The 24959-nt window shown below is 39.5% G+C and overlaps 2 protein-coding genes across 3 annotated transcripts; one reads left to right on the top strand and one right to left on the bottom strand.

The window, feature by feature from the left end:
* Nucleotides 1–1929: 1929 nt before the first annotated feature.
* LOC308389720 (protein yippee-like 5) lies at nucleotides 1930–6040 on the bottom strand. 2 transcript variants are annotated; one of them, XM_080871229.1, is made up of 3 exons: nucleotides 5853–6040; nucleotides 4149–4320; nucleotides 1930–4042 (listed from the first exon to the last, which is right to left on the bottom strand). In XM_080871229.1, the coding sequence occupies exons 1-3, from the start codon at nucleotides 6029–6031 to the stop codon at nucleotides 3818–3820; spliced, it is 576 nt and encodes a 191-aa protein (XP_080727355.1). In that variant the 5' UTR covers nucleotides 6032–6040; the 3' UTR covers nucleotides 1930–3817. The 2 variants fall into 2 exon arrangements, with proteins under 2 accessions (XP_080727355.1, XP_080727356.1); XM_080871230.1 differs by having other exon boundaries at nucleotides 4149–4292; nucleotides 5853–6014.
* A 4457-nt stretch (nucleotides 6041–10497) lies between these two features.
* Nucleotides 10498–24753, top strand: LOC308389799 (phospholipase B1, membrane-associated-like; the record flags this gene model as incomplete). Its single annotated transcript, XM_080871326.1, has 43 exons — nucleotides 10498–10599; nucleotides 11321–11364; nucleotides 11476–11539; nucleotides 11744–11807; nucleotides 11951–11985; nucleotides 13207–13273; nucleotides 13362–13410; nucleotides 14079–14144; nucleotides 14244–14309; nucleotides 14393–14448; nucleotides 14567–14624; nucleotides 14728–14835; nucleotides 14947–14988; nucleotides 15341–15409; nucleotides 15546–15623; nucleotides 15736–15796; nucleotides 15889–15947; nucleotides 16518–16591; nucleotides 16673–16716; nucleotides 17020–17128; nucleotides 17236–17287; nucleotides 18192–18272; nucleotides 18783–18848; nucleotides 18928–19028; nucleotides 19114–19195; nucleotides 19824–19928; nucleotides 20042–20137; nucleotides 20252–20323; nucleotides 20431–20508; nucleotides 20632–20692; nucleotides 20772–20830; nucleotides 21441–21508; nucleotides 21600–21643; nucleotides 21782–21881; nucleotides 21982–22033; nucleotides 22161–22241; nucleotides 23055–23120; nucleotides 23270–23364; nucleotides 23687–23768; nucleotides 23875–23979; nucleotides 24128–24223; nucleotides 24332–24406; nucleotides 24496–24753. The coding sequence occupies exons 1-43, from the start codon at nucleotides 10539–10541 to the stop codon at nucleotides 24751–24753; spliced, it is 3249 nt and encodes a 1082-aa protein (XP_080727452.1). The 5' UTR covers nucleotides 10498–10538.
* Nucleotides 24754–24959: the final 206 nt, after the last annotated feature.

The following is a 24959-nucleotide window of genomic DNA, read 5'->3' as shown; positions in this document are numbered from 1 at the left end:
TTTTAAATGAAGAGATATATATCTAAATAAATATGCTGTATCGACTCACTGATGTCTCCCGTCATCTTTTGTTTTTTTAAGTTTAGGAAATGTTGACTCCCAACTTAAGTAGTAACGGCGCTTTTGGTGCCCCAGTGTCATGTGATCGGCAGTTTCATTCATTGCATTTTTTTTCCACTGCAGTCCTTTAATCTTGCATGTCCTGTAACAACTACTGTATTGCAGTGGATGACTCAACAAGACCTTGAATGCTCATGTTGCACAACACTAAGGATGGAAGACCGTCCTGCCTTGTGTGTTTTGTGCGCATACACAAACACTCATATACATGTCACAAATATACATGTCACACACATTCTAGTCTACCATAGACAACCAAAAAGGTCAGGAGCTTTGAAGGTGAAGTGCAGTCGCCATAGTAACTAATGTTGACTCCCTTGTCTCCTGGCAACAGTATGTGGAGTGATGTCAGTGGAAAGCATGCCATTTTCTCCCAGTGACAGAATGATGTCACTCCTTTTGTGTGTGTGAAGAGAGAGCTGGAAAGAAAAGTTTATTTCTATATTATACATATCTGCTCTCCTGTGGGCACGGGAGAGCGGGCAGACACATCCAGTCGAATTAAAGACAAAAAGTGAGGACATACTAAATTAGCTGTCCGCAGATGATGAATCATTGGACAATTACAGATGCATTTATCCACCCACTTTTTCTCTTGCCCCACCCCCTCACCCCTCGCTTTTCCACCTCTTCATCTGAATGTATCTTCGTCTGTATCTGAATATAACTTCAAAATTGCCCTGATGGGTTTGACAGTGGGTGGAAGGAAGATGGATGATTCGCATAGGCTATCATCTACCTTTTTTCTCTCAATTAGATTAGCTTCCAAAAGTCGGACTCTTTTATTAGAACAGTACTTTGATGGATATGTAGGAGGCATCTGGGGTCAAAGTTTTCAGGAAACTCAGTATCCCAAATATAAAGTAGCACTGTGACTTCTCTGGAGCTAGGAGTCTCACTTTTGCCTCTGGTTCTATCCAGCTTTTAAATGGGTGTAAATAGCTGTGGAAACCATAAAGCCTCGCACATCCATCAAAAAATGGAGAACAAGCAACTACGATGGGTACGAAAATAGCCGTGATCAGAAAAGTATATTGTGTTCAGCTAACTTAATATTTGTTTGAGCTGGGTTTAGTGCATTGTGCCTGCAGGAGTGACTGCAGAAAAGCAGACCTGTTGTTGATTCCACCACAGTGACACAGACCATTACAGACACACCAACAAAGAAGCCCTCCTACAGGAGCTGAGCTATAAATAACTCTACAGCGGAGATGCAATATTAGTGGGTGGATCAGAAGTTAGTCGTCACTTCCTATTTATAAAGCAAATGCAGTCAAATTTTACATCGTGGGTGATTCATACTGAGTGGTGAATAGCTGGGATTAAAATGGGACTTGTTTTGATGTGGTCCATTCTTGATTTCCTTTTTAAATGACATTTTCTCTAACGGTTAAGTAAATATTTTCAAGTGTCAGACATCTAATCAAATATATATCATTTTTGAGTTCTCTTATTTGTTTTTATCTGCTTCAGGGAATAACATCTCTAATATGTCTTGCCAGACTGCAGTGAAGCTCTACAGATCTTGCCAAGCAGGTTTACGTCAGAGGCAGGCAAGGGATTCAGCATCACCCTACCAAGGAAAACATCTTTAACCTGGTTCTCTGTATTCTGCTGCCACCTAGCGGAGAAATGCTTAGGTTTTGATCATGATGGCACCTACCAAATCCTGGTATTTTCATGTCCCAATGTGTCTTTCATTTTCAGAAATGTTAACGTAAGAAGGTTTTGCCAATTGATAGCAACTACAACCACACCTGCCTTCTATTAAGAGCATTAATACATTAAAATATTCAGTGAATACTGTCATAAGGTTTAAACCCAGGTACTACATCTTTATTTAGAAATCACATCAGAGAAAATCTAGCCATAGCCATAGAGGAAAACAAGTATCATATTAATCCCCCAAACAAGAAAATATGTCATAACATAAACATAATCGATCAATAAAACAATAATCAGATAATATAAAGTAAAAACAATTGCTATCAATAAAATGCTAAACGTGAACAACAAAATGATGATATTCAATTGTGGCCACTAGCTGTACACTGCACTGACTTTGGAACATGAGTGGTTTCAGTGTCCTGGATATTTTTTTTTGTCTTCTGGAAATTAAAACTTGCACCGTCAAGCATGACCTTGCAAAAAACAAGCAAAACATTAAGTGTCATTAGTGAAGGCTGGACCATTCTGGTAACGCCCAAAGCATAAACAAGGTAACATCAGGGCTGGGTGGCTGTGCTCCAACCCAGTCCCAAATTAACCTCAAATGTCAAGTAAATTATTTTATTTTACAGTTTGACAATATAAAATGCAGGCTCTGGCCTACTCCAACAGCAAGGGCTTGACTTTGAAGATAAATACTCAAAGCTTGCCTGGCTTTGTGTTCTAAGAAGCGATTCATCTTATGACCAAACATGCCCCAAGCCTAGGATTATAAAGAGGATGTGTCACAAACCTGAAAGTAGCTCAGCAGCATTTGCATTGATATGTTTAACGGTTTAAATACATGTACGATGGTCAAATACAGTACTGAACATATTTTTAGATTCAAGAAAATGCTGTTTGATGAATGCCCACTGCATTGTGTTTTTAGTTATTCCTTCAAAACCTGTACACTTGTCCCACACAATCACTGAGCGACTTTCAAATTTGACCTATTCTCTAAAAATCCTTTCCTTTAAGCTGCCACGCAGTCAGAGAATGTCTCCATCATTTTTCAGACGCACTGTGTCACACTGAAGGCGAACGGCTGAAAGGAACATGCTCCTGACAAGTCACTAAAGTGGCATGCTGCTCTTCACACGCAGAGGCACAGAATCCATGGTAAGCTAAACACAGGTGGAACTGAAGTAAACAGGTTGTCTACTCTGTTCATTTGAAATACGTCATGTGTTTAAAATAATGAGCCTAATCTAAAGAAAACTACTGTTCAGGCACAACAATGAATACTTAAATATGACATCAATCTGTGCAGTCCTCACTGTATCAGTGGGATGAGAACACAATTACATCCACTACACTGCAAGCGAAGAAAAGGTAACTGACACATAATCAACTATCATGATATTGAATGCATTCAGTGCAACCAGTAACAGATACATTGGGTCAACATTCACAATACGGAAACACAAATACCACTAAACCAGTATGTTCGGCTCATTTAACAGCGGTATGGAGCACTGGCTGGTCGCTTTGCCCATGCCTGGATAATGATCATACTAAGCTCCACTAGCTCCTGTTACACAAACAAATAAAACAGCTAGCAAATATTCTTTAAAATGTGACTGATCTGCGTATTATCATGAATGTATTTTAATTACCATGAAAGTGTGGCACATGCCTTGTGGATCAGTGATGACAACTGTGTGTGAGACAGTGCTTAAATGCTTTAGCGAACTCTCTAAGAGCATTTCCAGCTGTTTCAATTGACTGCCCTGTGATACATCAATCAAAAGGTATTTTGGGGAAGTCTATTCAGCAAGAATAGATCAAGCACACCAATCTTTTAGTCAGCAAAGATCTAAGATCATTGGCCAGAGAGAGAAGGGGAGTGGGAGGGTGAAGCCAGAACTTCACTGACCACTAAGTCTGCAGGTGGTGGTGTGCAGCACAGAGGCAAAGGGGGCAAAGGAGAAGGAAAGGAGGGCACAGGACTGAGCCTTCCCACTCAACCTAATACCACTTCAAGGACTCAGGAGTTATCTGAGGGGACATGCTCTTCAAAGCCCTCACTCTCCCTAACCAATGCCCTCTCCAGGATGACCCGGCCCTCCTTGTACCGCTGACTGTCCTCAGTAGCAAACTCATAGATCCAACCCAGCTTGCTGTTGCAATTCTTGCAGCTGACGTCCCTCACCATGTGTCTGCCGGTGAGCATCACTCTGTCCTGCACCTCACTGTACTGGAGGTTCACCACCTATAGGGAGGAGTTTAAGTTAAAGTATAACTAATGAATGCCTGTATTTCATTTGGTTTAGAGAAACATGTCACAGATGGTGTGTTCATGGCTAATTTCACTGTACCTTATTGAAGAGGAAAGCTCTGCCTGTGGCTCCTGTGAATCGTGTGGAGATTAGCTCAGACCTATTAGTCAGGATTGTGTCACAGTTGGCACAAGAGAAGAGACGTGTTCCGCCGATGTGGTCCAAGAAGATGCGCCCCATTGTCTGTTTACCGGGATTGACTAAATTAAGGCTAAAACATGAGAAAATTAAATAGTACGCTATGTATTCTAAGACTGTATTCTGGACTGATTGTAAACAGTATGAAGAAAGTGACCCCTTATAAAATAATACCCTTTAGCTGGCCAAAGTAATAATGCATATCAGTCTCTAACTTTTTTCTGGCATGTTCCACAACACAGAATTGTTTTTTAATCAATCATTAACAATACAAGTTGAATACACATATATAAAGGAGTCATTCAATCTCTGTTCATCAAATAAAAATAAATACATTAAAACTTGGGTTTTTTAAAGATTTGTTTGTTTAGGAATATGTGGAAAACTATCTGAGCTCAGTCACTCACTTATCATAGCTGTTTTACAAGTTAAGAAAGAAAGAAACTTGAAATATCCAAAATAATTGTACCAAATAAAAAAGAGGGTTGTTCTCAGAGATATTAAGGCATAAGCATAATTTAAGCATGATTATGGAAAAACAAACAAACAAACAAACAAAAAAACAGTTTCTGTTATTATCACAAAAATCTATTATGCGTTCTCTCTATATGGACTGGGGAAGATGAATGCACTAGCTTAGGATTCTTAACTATGTTTTGAATTGTACACATAATACAATACTTTGGTAAAATTGATAGCACAGCCACTGAAAGAGTATCAGTAAAAACATGAATGTTTCTACTGATACTGAGAAAAAGTACTGTTTTCTCAGTTCCCTTAAAACACAAATATAATCCTTAATAATAATAATAATCGAGATAAACAAAAAGAAGGAGCAAAGAGACAAAAAGCCACAAAAAATAGAATCAAATGGCTTTTTCAACTTGCTTATTGTTACTTTGATTACAAACAGCTGCCTTTGCCCATTTGTCTAATTTATTATCAAAAATACTGTCCTTTATATAACTGCTTACAGAAGCTTAATACATCCGTCTATGTTTTAAAAAATTCCTATAAATAGGATAAAAACATTTTCATTTCATTAATTTTTCATTCGTCTTTTCTATTCTCATCTCAGGTCAGGCTTTGTAAGAACCGGGATCAGTGGCACATCATCCCAGCCCTCTGAAAAATGCTCATCAATTCCCATTATTTTGTATAAAATTTGGTTTCTTTTGTTTGTTTGTCAGTGGAACATGTGGAAACTAAGGTGTAAATAATCTTAACAAAGAGCACTCCAGTCGCCTTGGCACAGTTTCTCCCTGTTTCAACACTTTAGTCGTTACAACCACAGAAGTACTTCTTGTTCCTGGATGCCTTGTTATGAGTAATACTGGCTGTAGATGGCAGCTGGGCTTTGCATGGTGTCGATGCAATTATGAATAATGGAAAACAAACGAAGCAGAGATTTTCCCAGCTACCTAAAGAGAATACTTCAGAGGATTTTCATTGGGATTTTAGATAACCTAACCGACTGGTTTCGTAAAAATGCACCGAGCCAGCGTGTGAATGGAAGCTAACGCCAGGTTAGCCATTCAGCTAACAGAGTCAACAAGCGACCACAAAACAGATAATTCTACTAAACTCCAAATGACGGCTGCCTACCTTTTCAAATTCGGTCTGGTGACACAAAATGTCGTGCCCAGCGATGGTGTCACCGACTTTTTAAAGTAAATTTCAGTCGCACATCTGCTCTTTATACCGTTGTCGTCGTCGTCGTGGCTTTGTTTTTCTTTTTCAGCTGTTCCTGTCCTCTGAGCTGAGCTCCAAACTAGTATCAACATCCGGTTTGTGACGTAGCTCCCTCTGCAGCAGCGACATACGGGTTTTCCACCAGGTGTCAGCATATAACATCTATTCTCAACTTCTGAAAAATATGCTCCGTTCTCATTAAAATCGTTAAAAAATAATACTGAAGCTTATTTTTTTTAAAAAAACAAACATAATATCTGGATATAACAAAAATTTTAATATACCAAATAAATAAAGAAAAGCTAAACTACAGTAACTCTGATCTGCGGGCAGTAATAATATAATAATAATGGATTGGATTTATATAGCGCTTTTCAAGGCACCCAAAGCGCTTTACAATGCCACTATTCATTCACTCTCACATTCACACACTGGTGGAGGCAAGCTACGGTTATAGCCACAGCTGCCCTGGGGCAGACTGACAGAAGCGAGGCTGCCATATCGCGCCATCGGCCCCTCTGGCCACCACCAGTAGGCGGTAGGTGAAGTGTCTTGCCCAAGGACACAACGACCAGGACAGAGAGCCCAGGGATCGAACCGGCGACCTTCCGGTTACAGATACGCTTCCCAACCCCCTGAGCCACGGTCGCCCCAGCCCCCCAGCAGTCTATCCTTCAAGCTCGGTTCCTCTACCAGAGGCCTGGAAGGTTGAGGGTCATGCACTGTATCTTAGCTGTACCTAGGACTGCGCTCGCCTAGCTTGGGAGTCGCCACACCTAGTGCTCCTATTACCATGGGGACCACTGTTACCTTCACCCTCCACATCTTCTTGAGCTCTTCTCTGAGCACTTGGTACTTCTCAGGCTTCTTGTGCTCCTTCTTCCTGATGTCTCTATCACTCAGAATCGCTACATCTATCAATATGGCTGTCTTCTTCTATTTGTCTACCACCACTATGTCACGGTGAGTGGGATGAGCCATGTGGAGGAAATGAAGGAGGATCCAAACGCAGGCAGTAGTGGAGAAGTGAGGGTGGTTTATTGAGCACAAAATAAGGACAAACAGCAAATGGAGCTCGAACTAAACTATACTGGGAAACAACTAAACTATAGCGCAGAAACCAGAACATGAAGCAGGGCGAGCAGAGGCAGACGATGGTAGACAGCAGGGTGAACACACGAGTGAGACACGGTGGTTACACAGACGGACCAGCAACTACAATGACGGAGGACACGACTTAAATACACACAGAGAAACACGGGAATTACACACAGGTGGTGGACACAGCTGGGAACAATCAGTAAGATGAGACAGAGGTAAAACTGAACACTCACATGAGACGCAGACCTTCACAATAAAACATCACACGCAGGCTCGACATCGAGAGACAGACAGGAAATGACATATGAAACTAAACCCACATCTTAAACCCAGATAAACAGAAACATGGAACTCTAATAATAGACATCATAATCATCACCATAACACGACAAGAGAACAAGAACACAATCCCTGATGCAAACTTAAATCAAAACACAATAAACTCAAAATACTGGGTCCAACGGACCCAGAACCGTGACACACTATGTCCGGTTGGTTAGCCACCACCATTTTGTCCGTCTGTATCTGGAAGTCCCACAGGATCTTAGCTCGGCCATTCTCCACCACCCTTGGGGGCGTCTCCCATTTTGACCTCGGGACTTCCAAGCTATATTCGGCACAGATGTTTCTGTACACTATGCCGGCCACTTGGTAATGGCGTTCAATGTATGCCCTGCCTGCTTGCATCTTGCACCCTGCTGTTATGTGCTGGATTGTGCATCAGTTCCTGATGAAGCCTCTTAGGGTCCTGTTGATCTTGTATAGGTGTAGGCATTCCAGGATCCAGGTGTGGGGCATTGAGTCATAGGCCTTCTTGTAATCAATCCAGGCAGTGCACAGGTTGGTCAGCCTAGTCTTGCAGTCTTGGCTGACTGCTAGGTTTCGCGCCTCTGGTTTTCTTGACAATTCCTTTCTGTGCCCCGCTTACGTATTTACTCGTCAATTAGCAGCTGGTTCATTTGTGCTCCCATACGCTCATGGAGTGCAGTCAGCTTCTTCAGCCAGTAGGCGTGAACCACGTCGGCGCCTGGTGCTGTCCAACTCTTCATACTGGAGACCCTTTCTTGGATGTCTGCCACTGTGATGGCTACTGGACCCTGTTCAGGGTGGTTGCTGTGGTCTGCTCTCAGATCCACCATCCACTGAGTATTGGGTTGTGTCCTTCTCCCATATGCTCTTTTAGTATTCTGTGGAGAACAGCTGGTTTATTCTCATGCCTTTGTTACGTAAGGCCCAAAATGGCCTCCGTACAAGAAAGTAGTAGCTCTAATATTGACCAGTAACGAACCACCACACGCACACTGTAATGGGTTACACAAGATTTATTTGTTCTTTCTCCGGGTAAAACTACTGGCTGAAGACACAACTCTGGCCAGGAATCCAAGGCCCAAAGCCACCACGGTCAGGGTTGTTAGCCTTTTCAGGCCTGACTTCGTTCGAGGCTGGGTCTCCACATCACATCCTGGGAGCTGGAACTTCCCCAAAACTGGTCCAGTTTCCTTGTCAGGGGCACAGAGAGTCTCCAGTCCAGTGTTTGTTTTCCTGCCTTCCAGCACATCCACTCACATCCCAATAAGAATGAGTCCTCCCTCCAACATCCTCAGTTTATTTTAAAAGCAAAACCAGGCCAGGTTAAAAATCTTTTCCATTAAAATGTGCACACTTCATCCTGGATCTTCAAGGCTTCCCTGCTACACTAATGTCCTACTAAAAAAAACAACGACAACCCCTACTTCCTGTTTCCTCTCCCCTTTATAGAGAAGGGCTCCAATCCTCCCCAATCAGCTGCTCCCTGTATTCAACTCCAAATAGCTGGCAGCTGGACTAGAGTAGAATCTCCACTCCCACATGGGTGTGGCCCACACCTCACATCAAACACAAACAAACACCAAAGCATGCAATTAATACAAAACAAAATCTAAAGAAATGCCAACCCAAAAGCTTAGTGGGGGATTCTCTCCATCCTTTTCCACCATGCTATACTCTGTAACACCTTCAATCTCTCTGGTGTATCTCTTCAAGCGGCTGGCCAAAGCTGTGAGTCTTTCCAAGGCTGTACTTCTTAAGCACCTTCTTTGTCACACTTTTCTGCAGATCCAATAGCTACCATATTCCACTGATATGGAATATGAGAAGCTGCAGCAGCGAGAGAACTGGGTGAACATGAAAAAAGAAGGCAGTTGTGTTGAAGTTGTAGACCTTAGCTCTTTCAGCTCCTTCCCAATACACCTTCAGGCTCTCCAAAATGCAACATCCTTAAATCAGCAGTTGTAACACATATGTAGTGTGTGTAAGTAAGATATCAGTCAACTGGACTAGCTCCATTTTTCATAGATCAAAAAAGTCCCGATCTCTAGTGAAGCTGTTTCTTATCTTTTTCTGCTTAGTTATTCAGTTTGTCCTTATTTATAACCTGGCTGTTTATGCCTGTTTTGATACAACATGTCATAACATTATAAACCTAAAATGTTTTGCTTGATGGAAAACTCCTGACAACTCGAAAACATCAAGATATCTTGATTGATTATCATGCACTGATTCCAAGGGTCAGGTCTATCTGCACAGCCATCTCAAAGGACACAACTCATAAAGTATTTAGCAATCTAATCATATCTCAAAACATCTCCAAAAGCGAACTTGCTGGTTGTTAGCATAAAATTATATAACCTGGGTGAAACACATACAACACCAGGAACTCCCATTCATCATTATTGGTTAAGAACCGTCTTCCGACAAAGTGAAGCATTAGTCCAACTATAAATTGTGGGGCAGCATATTTAAAATACACAGAAATCATCCCTGAAAGCTAGAAAACTATAAACCTGCAAATAATTTTCTTAGTTGTGTCTTTACACCCACGTGAGTTTTACTGTGAATCACTAATGTGATCCTCACGATGTGTCATTGTGTCCACAAACCCCTTCCATGACATAATGGAACAGAAACTGGTAAAATTTTAACTTCAGAATAGTTATTTGGTTTAAAATAAGCAAATTACACACAAAAAATTACCTAAAATCATGACATATGGATTTTATTCATTCAGTTGATTCACTAATATGCCAGTCATTGTTATATAAAGGTATTTAATCTCTGACTTAGAAGTCCAAAAACTGATACTCATTTCATGGTCCTTTGATTTATGTGTCCCAATAGGTGACACAGCACAATTATAGCTGTAGAGATAGAGAAAGGGATGTGATCGATTGTCATTTGGATAAACTGATAAGAAGGGGTTATAAAAGAGAATAAGAGCAGATGTGTAAAGGACAAACATAGCAGGGAGGACTCTTTTCTTTTCTGTTTGACAGGGTTTCCTCTCTGGCTCCCTTCTTTGCCTTTTAAAACTTTGCTCTCTCTGGAATCCCGGTCTTTTCCACACTCTTTATTGATATGCTGCACTTTTACAGCGAGTGAGAGTTTCGTTCTCTGAGTCTCAAAGGTAAATAAGGAAGAACTGCACAAATTCCCCAGCGTGGAAAACACTCTGACCACATCATGGCTCGAGCTGCGCTCCTGATTGTGGCTATCCTTGTTGGATTATGCATGACATATTCAGGTAAGTACTGAACAGGTTGGACTACTTTAATGTGCTCACTTATGTAGCGAATTTTAAGGGCAAGAAGGCACAGCATGAGCTGAAATCAGAATGATCTTTTGACTGAGCGGTCACTGCTGGCTCATGCATGATTTACCTAATTTGACCAGTTTGACAGCATTGTTTCCTTTACAGAGTGCCTTGTGTTTAAGCTGTGTTTTATACTAGAATTATCTCGTGTTTGCTGATGTACACTTTATACACTGAGTATAAAATGTTTGGGTTGAAAATGCAAATGTAGTAAATTACACAGAAGTCTTGTTAAGTTGCAATTTTAAAATCTGAGAAGCATCTATGAGGGCACTCAGAGAGAGTGTATTAGCTATCCCAGCAAAGCTAATACTTTATCTTTCTGTTTTAAATAAAGTAGAACTCAAATAAATATAATGAGTTTTTTTGCCAATCAGTCATCTCTCCACCTGGCTTAGATTTGGAGTGCGCAAACATTAATTTAGTTGATTATTCACTAAAAATCTCAAAGAGTTTTACAAAATTAAAATAAGAAAAATGCAACTTTTTTATTGTTACCTGCTAATATTTTTTAACCTAATTAACTCTTTTTAATTTAAGATTTTCAACTTTTATAAACCGCCTAACTTCTACTGATTAATTTCATGGGTTTGGTTTCATTTCAGTATTTTAGAAATTTAAACGTGTTAATTTTGACTTACGTCCCATCTAGATGGTGTTGAAGGTGGCGACCAGACAAAAGTAAAAACAGAAGAGGTACTTTTTGCCAGTTATCACACCTTTTTGTCTGCACATTCATATTTTATACTATCATCTGTATATTGCTCTTGTAATGTACTAATGTACAGACTTTTTTATGTGATTCAGACGGAAATGTACATGTCCATACTTTGCTCACCATTACCACCGCACTTGTCTCCATCTTCTTCAGGTAATGCTCCCTGCAGACATAATCAGTGACGGCACTGAGTTAAAATTCAATTTTATTTCTATAGCATCAAATCACAACAACAGTTGCCTGAAGGCGCTTAGTCACTACTTTCATCCTTCTATAATAGGTCTGCTTTTAAATATATTTTCTAGTGTTGCATTATGAGATTGCTGACATTTCATTTCCTTGCTTTTCCAACACCAGTTCATGCTCTGACACCTACTGATATCACCACTGTTTATACCTTGGGAATACCAGATTCAAACAGGTATATTGCAAAACAAAAAAAGCACAAATCTAAGTAATACTGAAGAATGAACACTGAATGGGTCAGCACGTACTGTGGCTTTAAAAGTAAACCTAACTGAACACAACCACCGTCTTATACAATGTGTATGTCTTCATTTTTAGGGATGAAGCCTCCAGAATTATCAGTAGACTAGCTGGTAAGTCTCATTTACAGCCAGTTGTACTATTTTCAAATATCAAGAGATGAATGTATAAAATGAAAAATGTACAATGCAATCTAATATAAATAATCACATTGGTTATCAACTGTTAACCTTTGAAATTACTTTTACATGTAGTATTTGTAATCACAAAACTGTTTTCCCAAAATACTTTGTTACTTTATGACTGAACTTCGGTTTCATGGTTTCAAAGTTAATAATTTCCCAACTAATTATTATTATATCATTTAAATCTCCTATTATTGTTACGGGAGTGATGAGTAAGAGAACCCAGACGCGGATCGCTCGTTAAGATTGAACAGTGTCTTTATTTACAGTGAAGCAAATCCAAAGTAATCCATAGTGCTAAGTCCCTTCCGTGCTCCCCTCGTGTGTCCATACGACTTTCGTAAACAGTGACGTCTCTCCTCTCGTATCTCCGTCTCACTCGTAGCCTGGAAAAAAGGCAAACAGATGCGGTTAGCCTCCCTCCGCTATCAAACGTTTGTCTAACACTCGCTGAATTCGAGTCACTACCCGGCTTGGTGGAATACTCCAGCGCTGTCTGTCACTCAGCCACACCATTAAATAGTTCTGTCACAATGGTGGATGATTGGCAGCAGCTGGCGAGGAATCAGTTGCAGGTGGGACCACTCAGAGTGGCGGAACTTCCGGGTCGGACATCTCCCGTTGCTACGCAACCGCGTAACAACTACAACGGAGACAAAAACAGAGCGGGAGAACAAACACACACACACACACACACACACACACACAGGTCGCCGGTCGGGGCACCGTCGAACCTGACAATTATGTTATCAGGCCTAGAACTTGACCATTAATCTTGTTTTAGTTAACCACTATAAACCTGCTTTATCATTTCACCTTTCACTGCCAACTTCAAGTGGATTAAAGCTTTTTTTAAAAATGCTTATCAAATCATTAAGGCCTTTGTGATTATGTTTTATGTACTTTTACAGTTAATAGTTCAGTTCAAGGTCAGGGTTAATAAACATAATAGTTTCCTTTATCTGTAAGGATAAGATAGGGGCCATAAACATTGGTTAGTGACCCTGATTTCACATGAACATAAAAGAAAGCAAGCTTTCTTTTTATCGTCAGTTATCATCTATGTCATAATGTACATTGTCTGTACATTATTATTGTGTGTTAACGCCTACCACAGTCTTCACTGTAATGTCTTTGTGGTTTGAATAGAGTTGCTGTCCATGTTTAACCCCACGGTGATTGCTCAACAATCAGCTCAGAGCTCATCACAGTCCAGGTAAAACACATTATGCCCATTTTACAGATAAATACTGTTTAAGAAGACAGATGCAGGGTTCTTTACATGAGAGTTTCTGTGTTTGCAGGAGTTTACTGGAAGAAGCCGAGGATCTTTCACTCTCCCTTTCACATCAGGTAGAATTAACCCCTGTCATATTAATTTATGCATTTTAAACATCTGAATGTTTCTGTGACCTTTACAGTGAATGAGCTTATCCACTATTAAAACAATGGCATATACATAAATACAAATGAAACAGATGACAGGATACTTTCACTAAAACATCAATCTCAGCTTGATATCTCAACAAGGAGACATGGTGTGCTTGGGTACTCCCATAATCACTAACTAATTTAAATCCCCCAGTCATGGTTATTCAGGAATGTCTCTGGTGGTGAAATGCCACAGTTATTAATTAATTTTAAGTTTCATTTTTATAACCAATATCACATACAGAGGTTCAAAGAGCTTCACAGGCATAAAAAACGTATTGATAAATGAGGCCACTTTAATTTAAGACATTTTAACGCATGAGTGAAAATCAGTCATATATAAAATCCTATGAAGCACAACGAGAGGAATGAACAAAAGCATCAAACAGAAACAGAAAGTCAACGTGAGATTGATGGAAACTGTTACGTTTTCTCTGGGTAGATGTGAACAATGACAGGTTAAGTTCATAAACTGCAAGCATTCGCCCAACTGAGGCGCACTGTGTTATCCAAGAAAATCAAATCTAACAAAGTGTGCATGAAAAAGAAATAACTTAGACACTCATACATTATACTGCATGTCCTTTCAGGTGGAAGACTGGAAGCTTGTGCTGCTGTTTGTGCCCGCAGATTTCATATGTGCCTGTTCGTCACATGTAAGATCTCTTGTTTAATTTCTGCTGAGGCTCTATTTTTGGTGCCGCATGTGACGAAAAGGAAAAAATACAAAATGTTGCCATTTCTTTGTTCTTCAGGTTGAAGAAGATATTGAGGCTGCAGTGCAAGAAGTGGAAGCAGCTCTGCAGATACTGCAGAAACGGGTATGGTCCTTTTTTTGGATTCAGTTTTTCCATGAACATATGGATTGGCAATCAAAAATAACACTCTGGGTGTATGCTTACAGCTGCATCGTACTTTAGTTCATGTGGTCACCTGGAGTGGATATCATCAGCAAGATAAGTGAGTGTTTCCCATAAAAATCTACCAAAAGCAACGTGTTAAAAACTCATGTAAAACATGTTTCAAGTCTGTTCTGTGTTATGCATGTACAGTTATAGGATTGTTTTTAATTTTGTAGCACGTGTGAGTGTAATGCCAAACGCCTATATAAAGCAACTCTCCTGAAAGCACTGCAGGTAAACTACTTGTAAATAAATGCATTTTCTGTGCATCCTTTTTTTTTTCTCTCTGACATATTTTCCTGCCTAACTGACTATTTTATTTGGGATTTGTTTTCAGGATACTCTGAGCCATGTCTTCAAAAATCCAAAGTGGAATAACAACGGTGCAGACTTCACTGTTATGTTGCATTCAGCCCCCACTATCCTTGAGCCCCAATCAGACTCTGTAAGTAACATTGTTCCTATCAGCTACGTTGCATAATCTTTCCTTTATTAACAACTCATCAAATATTGCTGACTAATGTGTACCTTGCATATGTAATGTGCTTCCACACAGTCTAGCCTTGACCAGTTGACTATTCAACTCTGGACAAACCTGGTAAGTTCTTAAACCACACTTAGATGCAAAAAGGAAAATGTATAAAATGAAAATAGGCAGTGTGAAAGAGCAGCAGACTTCTAGAAATTCATTTTATTCTGACATTAAAACCATCCCTTCAATTTAAAGGCCAGAAATAACAAGTGTCAGATTAAACACAGATTAAAGTGTTAATATGCCTGACAAAAGATTTAATGATTTACTTCACGGGATTATCTACACGATGATTACTCTCAATGTTGTTCACTCTGAATGCACAGATGAGTGGATTGTACTTTGTAGGCTGCTGGATGCAAAATAGCTGCACATATAACCCCAAATCTTAACCACTCATTGACCTTTTCTTCTCCAGCTTCAGCCACTGACAAGTGAGCCCAAGATTACAGACAGAAATGCCATAACTTTTCCTTGCCCTAACCAGGTGAGTCACTGCAGTATATTGAAAAATGCCTTTGAAGTGTTAATGTGTTATGCTTTCATCTCATAGAGTAGACTTTTTAAGTTATAAAATTCAATGTTAAACTGTTAAAACTGTGAATTTTCTGTTCTCATCCCAGGAGCGTCCTTTCCTGCGTACACAGATTAATTCCCCTCCTGAAACAGTGGGGGAATTTTACAACAAAGCAGCAGTTCAAGTAAGAGTCAGATATGTAAAAAAAAAAAGAAGAAGAAGAAAGAAAAGAAAGAAATAAAGTAAAGAAGATAATTTAAATCTGTAGATAAACTGACCTGAGTATATTTTTTTAGGAGATGGGTACCGAGATACCTTGCACAGACCGTAACCCGTCTAACACCATACCCACATCGGGTGAGAAATGATTTTTAAATTCCACTACTACACTGAGGGATATGTTTCTCAGTCCAGTCATGCTCAGTCACATTGTTCTTTCCACTGTACAGTTAATGAGCTCAAACCTGGAGACATCAAGGTGGTGGCAGCGCTTGGTGACTCTCTAACAGTGAGTGTTTCCCTTCTCCTACAGCCCAATTTCATCTAATGGGAGTCCAAACAGTAAAATCAATAATACTACTGCTACTACTACTGGTAATGATAATAATGATAATACTAATAATTTTCAAAAACATTAAAATTTAATAAACAAATAATTTCAAAGGTAGGAAAGGGTGAGCAGTCTGATTCTTAAGAAAAATAATTAACTCTATCTCTCATTTGCACTTAATTTACAGACCCACTAGATCTAAAAAGGCATAAAACCTTCATTAAAAAATATTTTAGAAGTAAACAATCATAAAAGTATTTTATGATTTTATGTTTTTAACTTTTTTACTGTCATACTTTTACAATTTTTTGTAATCACGTTGGATTTTCTTGAAAAATTGCAGTTATTAATGACTTCTCTGCAATCTTTATACATTTGGGGTAGAATAGGATGCAAGGCAGGCTAGTTGTGGCCCAGGAGCCATATGTTTAACACCTATGGTATAGTACCTTGCAGGACCAACCAATTCATTCCTTTGGGTTTTATTAGCCCGGCTTTTTATTGTCTTGCATCTGATGTTTCCTGCAGGCGGCCAATGGCGTAGGTGCAAAATCAGATAACTTGTTGTTACTGCTTAATCAGTACAGAGGATTGTCATGGAGGTAAGACAAGTTAAAATACAAATTTGTTTACATTTTGGAAGAGTTACTTTATAAAACTAACTAAATTTCTGCAACTTTCAGCGTTGGTGGTGACCAAAACATAGCCACTGTGACAACTCTGGCCAGTATGTCTCTATTTTGCACTCATGTTTTTGAAGTTGAAAAAATGGTAGTTGTATTTCACTTATTAAACTAAATTGTGGTTCTCATCACCATCACTAAAGAATATAGGCTTGAACAGGCCTATCTTTTATGCAATCTAATGACCTGAATCAACAAAATGAGTTTGGTTGCTAAAATGAAAGGGCACTTTTGTATACTTAAGAAATCTAAATGCTGTCACAATGACTAAATTACAATATAAGAGTATAACAATTAAATCATTATTTGAGGGTTGTTTTTTTTTTAACTTCTAATCATTTTTTCAGACATCCTGAGGGAGTTTTCCCCCTCCCTGACTGGATTCTCTACAGGAATCAGTGGACAGAACGATGCTAAAGCCTTTCTCAATCAGGCTGTTCCAGGAGCAAAGAGCGAGTAAGTCACATTTGTACTTACTTTCAACCTTAGCAGGATTTGCAGCATGCTATACGAAAAAAACATAATCAGCAAGTTTTAAAGATAACATTTGTTGCTATTTCTAGTGACATGGCAGGACAGGCGCGCATCCTAGTGGACAAAATGAAAAGCGATTCGGTAAGTCAGCAATAACTGCAGGAGAAATATGCATACTGGGGACTTTATTAGGTACACCTTCCTAGTACAGGTTGGACCTCTTTTTCCCAACAGAGCTGCCTTATTTCTGTGTGGCATGAATTCAACAAGATGCTGGAAACACTCCTCAGAGATTTTGCTCCATAGTGACAGCATCATGAGTTGTCTGGTTTACATCCATGATCCATGATCTCTTGCTCGACCACATCACAAAGATGGTTTATTGGATTGGAGCACAAGCCGACCCAAGAAAATGCCAAGACTGTCGATACCAGGCAGAATGGATCCATGTTTTCATAAAGCATTAGCATTCGTTTCCTGTTCTTAGCTGACAAGAGTGGCACTTTGTGAGATCTTTTGATGCTGCTGTAGCCCTTTTTGCTTCATGGTTTGATTTGTTGTATATTCAGAGATGCTCTTCTGCAGACCTTGGTTGTAACAAGTGGCTATAGTTCCTTTTTCTATCATCTCAAAGCAGTCCGGCCATTATCCTCTGATCTCTGGCATCAACATGGCATATTTTCTCTTCATTGGACCATTCTCTGTTAACACTAGTAGTGGATGTGTGTAAAAATCTCTGTAGATCAGCAGCTTCTGAAATACTCATACCAGCCCAACTGGCACCAACAACTATACCACATTCAAAGCCACTTAAATCACCTTTCTTTCTCATTCTGACACTCAGTTAGATCACCTTGGCCACATGTTGATTTGTTGCCATGTGATTGGCAGATTACATATTTGTCTTAACAAGAAGTTGAACAGGTGTACCTAATAGAGTGGCCGGTGGGTGTACATTCAGACACAGTGTCATGTGTATTTTGTCACAGCTTTAAGTTAATAATGAACAAATTAAACACAGAACTTTACCTCTTATGTCCTCCAGCGTATCGATTTCAACAATGACTGGAAAGTTATCACCATGTTCATTGGTGGAAATGACATATGCGACTACTGCAAGGACACTGTAAGCGCTCCACATGTTGTCTTTGTTGTTTTATATATTGTACTTACTTACTTTGCCATCATAATCAGGCGGTTTCATACCATTGAACTGCCATAAACTGCTGAATTAGAAGAAAAAAAGCTGTTAGAAATATAGTTTAAATTTCAAATGTCAATTTTTGGTCGAAATCAAATTTAGAGATATTTTTCATGTTGTTCATCCAAAATATTTTATTATTTTAATGACAACTTAAAATTATCCTCATTATCATAACAATCTTTCAGAGACAAAAGCCTCAAAAGTTGCTTGCTTTACTTGATTAACAGTCCAAAATAATCATTAAAGACAAGTAATCATAGCCAACTCCTGCATTAGTGAAGCTAGAAGAAATTATTCGGCATTCAAATTATAATCAAAATAGTTTAATTGTACGTTTCAGTGGAATAACTAATTCAATAATTTACCAGATATTTGTTTTTCACATTTATGCTTGGGATCTTTTGTAATAGAGATTTTGTTTCCCCCCTACAGATCTATTACTCACCCAGGAACGTGGTCCGTCGGATCAGTGAAGGTCTAGACATACTCCACCGTGAAGTATGTTCTCATCTTCTTGCACCTTGCTGCCACAGCCATTCAGTATCCCTGAATGTTTTCAATGTCGAAATCTTTCCAGGTGCCTCGTGCCGTTGTTAATCTGGTAGAGCTGTTTAGCGTCAAACAGCTACGTGATCTGCACAGTGATTCGACTTTGGGGTGTCCAACTTGGCTTGCAAAGTAAGCAATATTTTCTTGTGTTGGACAAACAGTTTGACCAAAAATCGTAAAGCACTAATTGACACTCTGTGCATTTATGTTCCAGTATGTTTTGCTCCTGTGCCCTGAGTCCTAAAGACGGATCAGCTGAACTCGAGATGCTTGAGACCTACAACACAGGCTACCAGGTGTGAAAGAGAAAGAAGTTAAAAAGAAGGATTTTCCATAATTTCCACATGTCAAGGTTCAGGGTTCCTTTATTTGTCATTGTACAATTTTAAAAAATTGAAGAAAAAAAACAAAATTTACTCCTCCACTGCTTACAATAATGGCTCTGGAGTAAAGTGATAAAATAAGAGATGAATACAGAAAGAAAATAAATAAACTAAATAATTACAATTCTCTGTGCTTTCTTATGTGCATTACACATTTCTCAAGCTTACTAAACCTGACAGCAGCATTTTCAAAGGCATAAATAGACTGACTCTACAGTCAGTCTATTAAGGAATGAAAGTAGATTTCAATTATAATAACAGATTCTTTGTTTCTTTGGTTTAATAGCTGCATTGTATAGTAACTGAATAATTATGACTAAAAATTAAAGACACCTCTGTATTTTAAACAATTTCATGAGGTCATAATGAATTTATCTTGAGGTTTAAAAGCTTGCTACAACAAATAAGTGGACTTTTTAAAGGCTAAAGAGGGCGATATTATGATGTCATTGTCCACTGAATATAACTGTCACTGCAAAGTCAAAAACTTTATTTGCTTTTTATTCTTGTGAGGTCATCTTATGACTGTCTGTCCTCTCAGGTTGGCATGCAACAGCTCGTTGACTCTGGGCGGTATGACACGCATGGTAACTTCACTGTGATACTGCAGCCCTTCCTTAGAGGGCTTTCTCTTCCCAAGTTACAGGTAATGTCTTACAAATGTGAAACACCACACTTTTACAATATTTTTGTTTTCATTTAGGAATTTGTTTAACTTGAAAAAAAAAAGTCTTCCTTTCTTTGGCTTCTTTATAAAAGGACGGCCGGCCCGATCGCTCTTACTTTGCCCCTGACTGTTTTCATCTCAGCCAGAAAGCTCACACACTCATGGCCCGTGGTCTGTGGAACAATATGGTAGGAGTTTCTACGGCCATTATGACATCAAAATTTTCTCCATGCGGGTTTTTTTGTTTTGTTTTGTTATTTAACTTCTCTGATACTAAGTAACCGACTTTCATGCTCTTTTAGCTTGAGCCACTGGGCAGCAAGACTTCTACACAAAACTTCACAGCTGGTGTTGATTTGATTTGTCCCTCTGAGGTAAAAATGAATCTAAATCTCAACATTCTGCATTATTATGTTATTACTTTTATGCTTTCATTAGCTTTTTTTTTTTTTTTAATTTCCATTTTTCTTTCCAAATACAGACAGTCCCATTCATTAGGACGGCTGTTAATAGCGGCTACACCTTTCCAGGCCCACCACCCACTCCTGCTCCAGTCCAGGTAGGTTATAATTTAGGTGTTTCATACCCCCCAAACACTTGTGGCAAACATTTATTATTTACATTATGCACAATGGAAAATGATTGAGTCTTAATTATGAAATATATCTTTATCATATTACAGAACTGGGGGAGTGACTTCTCCTGTTCAAACACGGCACCGTCCAACTCTGTGCCCACTTCAGGTGCTCATCCTGTGTTATAATTCAGTTCTGAAATACAGTGATTACATGTCAAATATACTCATGTTGACTTTTTTAATAGCTCACAAGGTGCGACCAGCAGACATCAAGGTAGTGGCTGCTCTGGGAGACTCTTTAACGGTAAGCTCAAGAGCGTGACTGAAATTTTGTCATAACTGAATAAATCCTCTAAATAACTCCCAAAATTTTCCGCTCACTGTTTTTCATCCAAATCCTTCATTTGCCTCTCACAGCCATAGTCAACTATTTGGCAGCTATGCAGTTATCTGCCTGTGGTTTATGCGTCTTGTTTTTTCTTCTCTGTTTGTTCTCAGTTCTTGCAAATCTAATTTATTTCAAAGTTTCTAAATAAATCAAACGTACTTGCTTCTACAATAAAAACTGAATGCCAGAAAAACCCATTAATACTGTAATATTTCATAAATCACGTCACTAATAGACAAAGTAACAGAGTTACTGTCTAAAGGACGGATTTTCTTTGTTTTCAAGTACTTAAGAGCTGAAAAATACTCACTGGCACATTTTTTGGTCTCTGGGACCAATAGCGAGTAGATTAATCTGTAATAATTTATAATGGTAATAACAGTGTTACACATCACACCTTTTCTAGGTACCTATAAATCAGTTAATGTATAAACAGATAGAGTAATATCAACTTAATGAGAGAGTGGTTGAAACGGGGGAATTCTGTTAATGATTCAGCTGTAAAATCACCTTTTCCCAAATGTAGGCCGCCTTTGGTGCTAAATCACAAAGTCTGGTGGAGCTAAGTACTGAGTACAGAGGAGTGTCGTGGAGGTGAGAGACCAAAACAATACTTTGCACATTATAAAGTATAAACGTTGCATTCTAAACACACATTCTTTGTTTGCCTATTTTTTTTTATTAGCATTGGAGGTGATGATACTCTTGAGACTGTCACAACATTACCCAGTAAGTCAGAAACCTCCTGTGTTGAACTGTAGTGCACATAAGCACCACTAGATGGCAGAAATAATCTGACAAAAAATTGTATTTTGTCTTTAACTGAGTAAACTCTGTACCCTAACTTTTTTATAATACATACTTTAGATATCCTTAAGAAGTTTAATCCTGATGTCCAAGGAATGTCAAAGGGGACAGGAAAAAAGGAGGCTGGTTTCAATGTGGCCGTATCGGGCGCTAAAATATCGTGAGTTCTGACGTTGACGTGTTATCAGATATATAAACGGCTTTATTACTATGCTATCTTGGAAGCATTGCATGGGCTAATTATGTGCAATTCCATGCAGACAAATCCCTGCACAGGTCAGAAGCCTTATTGATGCCATGAAAGAGGACCCAGTGAGTTTAACATGCATTACCAAGTGATTTTTAATGTAGCCTTGTCTCAAGCCTTGCCACGTTTTCTGCGGGAAAACACATGTAATTAAACCTGTCTCTCTGAATCTGTCACCACCAATCAAACTAGGCCGTGGATTTTGAGAACGCCTGGAAGCTTGTGACCCTCTTCATCGGAGGGAATGACCTGTGTCAATACTGCAACGATCGGGTGAGTTGCTTTAAGTCGTCACAGGAAATGTGGTTTGAAGGGCATTTCTAAGGGAAAAAATTATTTCCCTCTGCAAGTGTAGTGCTTAAACATCCAGTGGTGTTAAACGCCCTCTCGAGATATCATCACTCCCCAAATGGAACTAAGCACTGGAGCAGAATAATTAAGCCTTGTGAGCACCCCCCCGTTTATTGTTTTATTGTGTCAGACAGGGATGAGAGCAGACATGGTTTGTTTTCAATAAGCACATTCTGTCGCTTTAGCCCTGCAACACAGATCACCCCCTCCCTCATCTACCCCGGCCTATGTCTGCGTTGAACAAGCACACAGAACACAGTGACAGGCCTTGTTCTCTAAGAGGCATAAACAACACAGAAGTCAACCGAGACTCTCTTCTTCTTGTCTCTGTCTTGCTCGCTCCCGCTTTTTCCTTTCTCATTTTAAACCCACCCCACACCCCCTCTCCCATTACACCCCTCAAGCTCCACTGTCAGGGTAGTCTCTCTTTTAATGTTTGTGCTTTGAAGCAGAATATCAAAGTGCAGCATCAATTTAAGATGAGCTCTGAGACTGTAGTGACAGCTTAGGGTTAGTTGTTGCTAGTGCGCTCTTACATGTTGCATGGCTCTCTCTTGGTGGATTCAAACTTGGCCACATTCCCCTCATATCTGCCTTAATTATGCTGCTGGCTACAACAAAAAGAAAAGAAAACACTAATGGGGTGTGGTGGGTGGGGCAAAAAGTCGTGGCTGAACTGAACTAAGTTCATGTGTTAATAAATAGCCTTATTGATTGCATCTCTCCAAACTACAGGCCATGCACTCACCTAAGAACTACAGCTATCATATGATGACAAGCTTGGACATGCTGTACAATGAGGTGAGACTATTTTTATTGACGTAAAAAGAATAATATTATATAGTAAGCTCATAAGTGAAGATACCTTTAAGAGATTCTGAACCAAAAAAATATTTGGGTTCATCCAGTTTTTTAGCTCCACTCTTCTATGATTTTTTTTTTAATTGTAGGTTCCCAGGACGATTGTGAACGTGCTGGGGATCCTGGAAATTGAAGGTCTTCGCAAGATCAATAAGGACACCCTAGGGTGCAGTGTGGTGCAACAGTATGTTCATCAATCTAAGCAACTTTTCATGAATAAGACCATTGATTACAAGGCAGTCTAAATCACTTCTCGTCTATATCTAGGGAATCTGTCATAAGACATCAGGTCTAGGTGATAGATTGAGCAAGCGACTATATGCTGTAAGGCTAAATACAACAGCCGAGGTTCTCCGACCTGAGGCCCTTTCCTGTAGATCCCCTCCTCTTCATTGCACTGTCTATTGAGAAAAACTAGAATATCAGATATAATTTGTATTGTATGACACAACTGCCTCATACCAGAATGAATAACAAATCAGTGATTTTTCCCTGTGTATCCCCAGGTTTGTCTGCCGATGCTTCTTGGACCCGGGAGAGAATTCACCAGAGCTGGCAGAAGCAAAACGAATCAATCGGGAATACCAGGTTAGCAGGCTGGAGCCTTGATAGTAAAATGTTTGATTCTGAACAAGTGTTGATGAATCAGGATTGTTACATTACCTTAATAACATCAGCCATCTGTTACTCCCAGACTGAAACCGAAAAATTGTTGGATGGAGGTCGCTATGACGACAAAGAGGATTTTGCTGTGGTTCTCCAGCCTTTTTTTAAAAGCACCATCTTACCTTTCAATGCTGTAAGTCTTCCGTGTGCGCATCACCCTCCACTACGCTCTACATGTATTTATATGTAAACATTTAGTTTGCGGACAGTAACACGTCTGTCAGTGCTCAGGATGCATTTTACCCACAAACAGGGATGATTGTGTGTTTTCCCTCGTGCAGGAAGGCCAACCTGATGTCACATACTTCTCCCAGGACTGTTTCCACTTCAGTGAACGGGGACATGCTGACATGGCTGTAGCTGTGTGGAATAACATGGTGAGTCTTTTAATGTGGGTAGTAAAGGGATAACTGTTTGCCTTTATAATTACAACATCTCCCTGCAATTTATGCTGAACAGACATGCATTTGTGGTTTTGTCTCTAGATGGAACCAGTTGGGGAAAAACAGACGTATAACGCCTTTTCAAATGGCAGAGACAGAATCAAGTGTCCCACTGAGGTAAGGAATCAGCTGCAGAAGCACTTCTTATTGCAGCTTTCTTACAGGTTTATGGAATTGAACTTTGACATCCTATTTATATGTTCCAGGAACATCCTTACATCTTCACAAAGATAAACAGTGTGGCTCCTGCAGTCACAGCCACACCACCCATAACTGACATCACACCACAAGCCTCGGGCAATCCAAAGTGTCCTAACACTGTGCAAGCATGGCTCGCTGCTGTGCTGGCGGTTGTTGGCCTTCTGATTGGTTCAGCTGTCACCTGGCTCCTCTTCTCCTACAAAGCCAGGAAGAACAAGAAGAAGATGATGACTTCGGGGCAGATGAAGGGCACAGAATTTTAACTTTGTTATGTTTTTTCATGGGACTAACTAGGGGGGGAGGGGGGGGGATAAAGAGCTACTCAAACATTGACAATGAGGCTGTTTTTCAAAACTGTACAATGTTATATATGATCCTGTTTGCTTTGATAAATTAATGTTGTAACTTAAATACATATGTCTATGTATATATAAATATATGCAGTAAAATAAACACTGAATTAAGTTTC

This window comes from Rhamphochromis sp. 'chilingali' (assembly GCF_963969265.1).
Source record: "Rhamphochromis sp. 'chilingali' genome assembly, chromosome: 21".
Lineage (NCBI taxonomy): Eukaryota > Metazoa > Chordata > Actinopteri > Cichliformes > Cichlidae > Rhamphochromis > Rhamphochromis sp. 'chilingali'.
The sequence above is the reverse complement of the archived record's forward strand: the minus strand, read 5'-3'. Positions and strand labels throughout refer to the sequence as shown.

Coding starts and splice junctions, on each gene's coding strand:
- LOC308389720 (XM_080871229.1), bottom strand. CDS start 6,031: ATGTTGATACTAGTTTGGAGCTCAGCTCAGAGGACAGGAACAGCTGAA. Junction 4,321..5,852: donor ACCAGACCGAATTTGAAAAG/GTAGGCAGCCGT, acceptor CTCATGTTTTAG/CCTTAATTTAGTCAATCCCG. Junction 4,043..4,148: donor GAGCTTTCCTCTTCAATAAG/GTACAGTGAAAT, acceptor TCCTCCCTATAG/GTGGTGAACCTCCAGTACAG.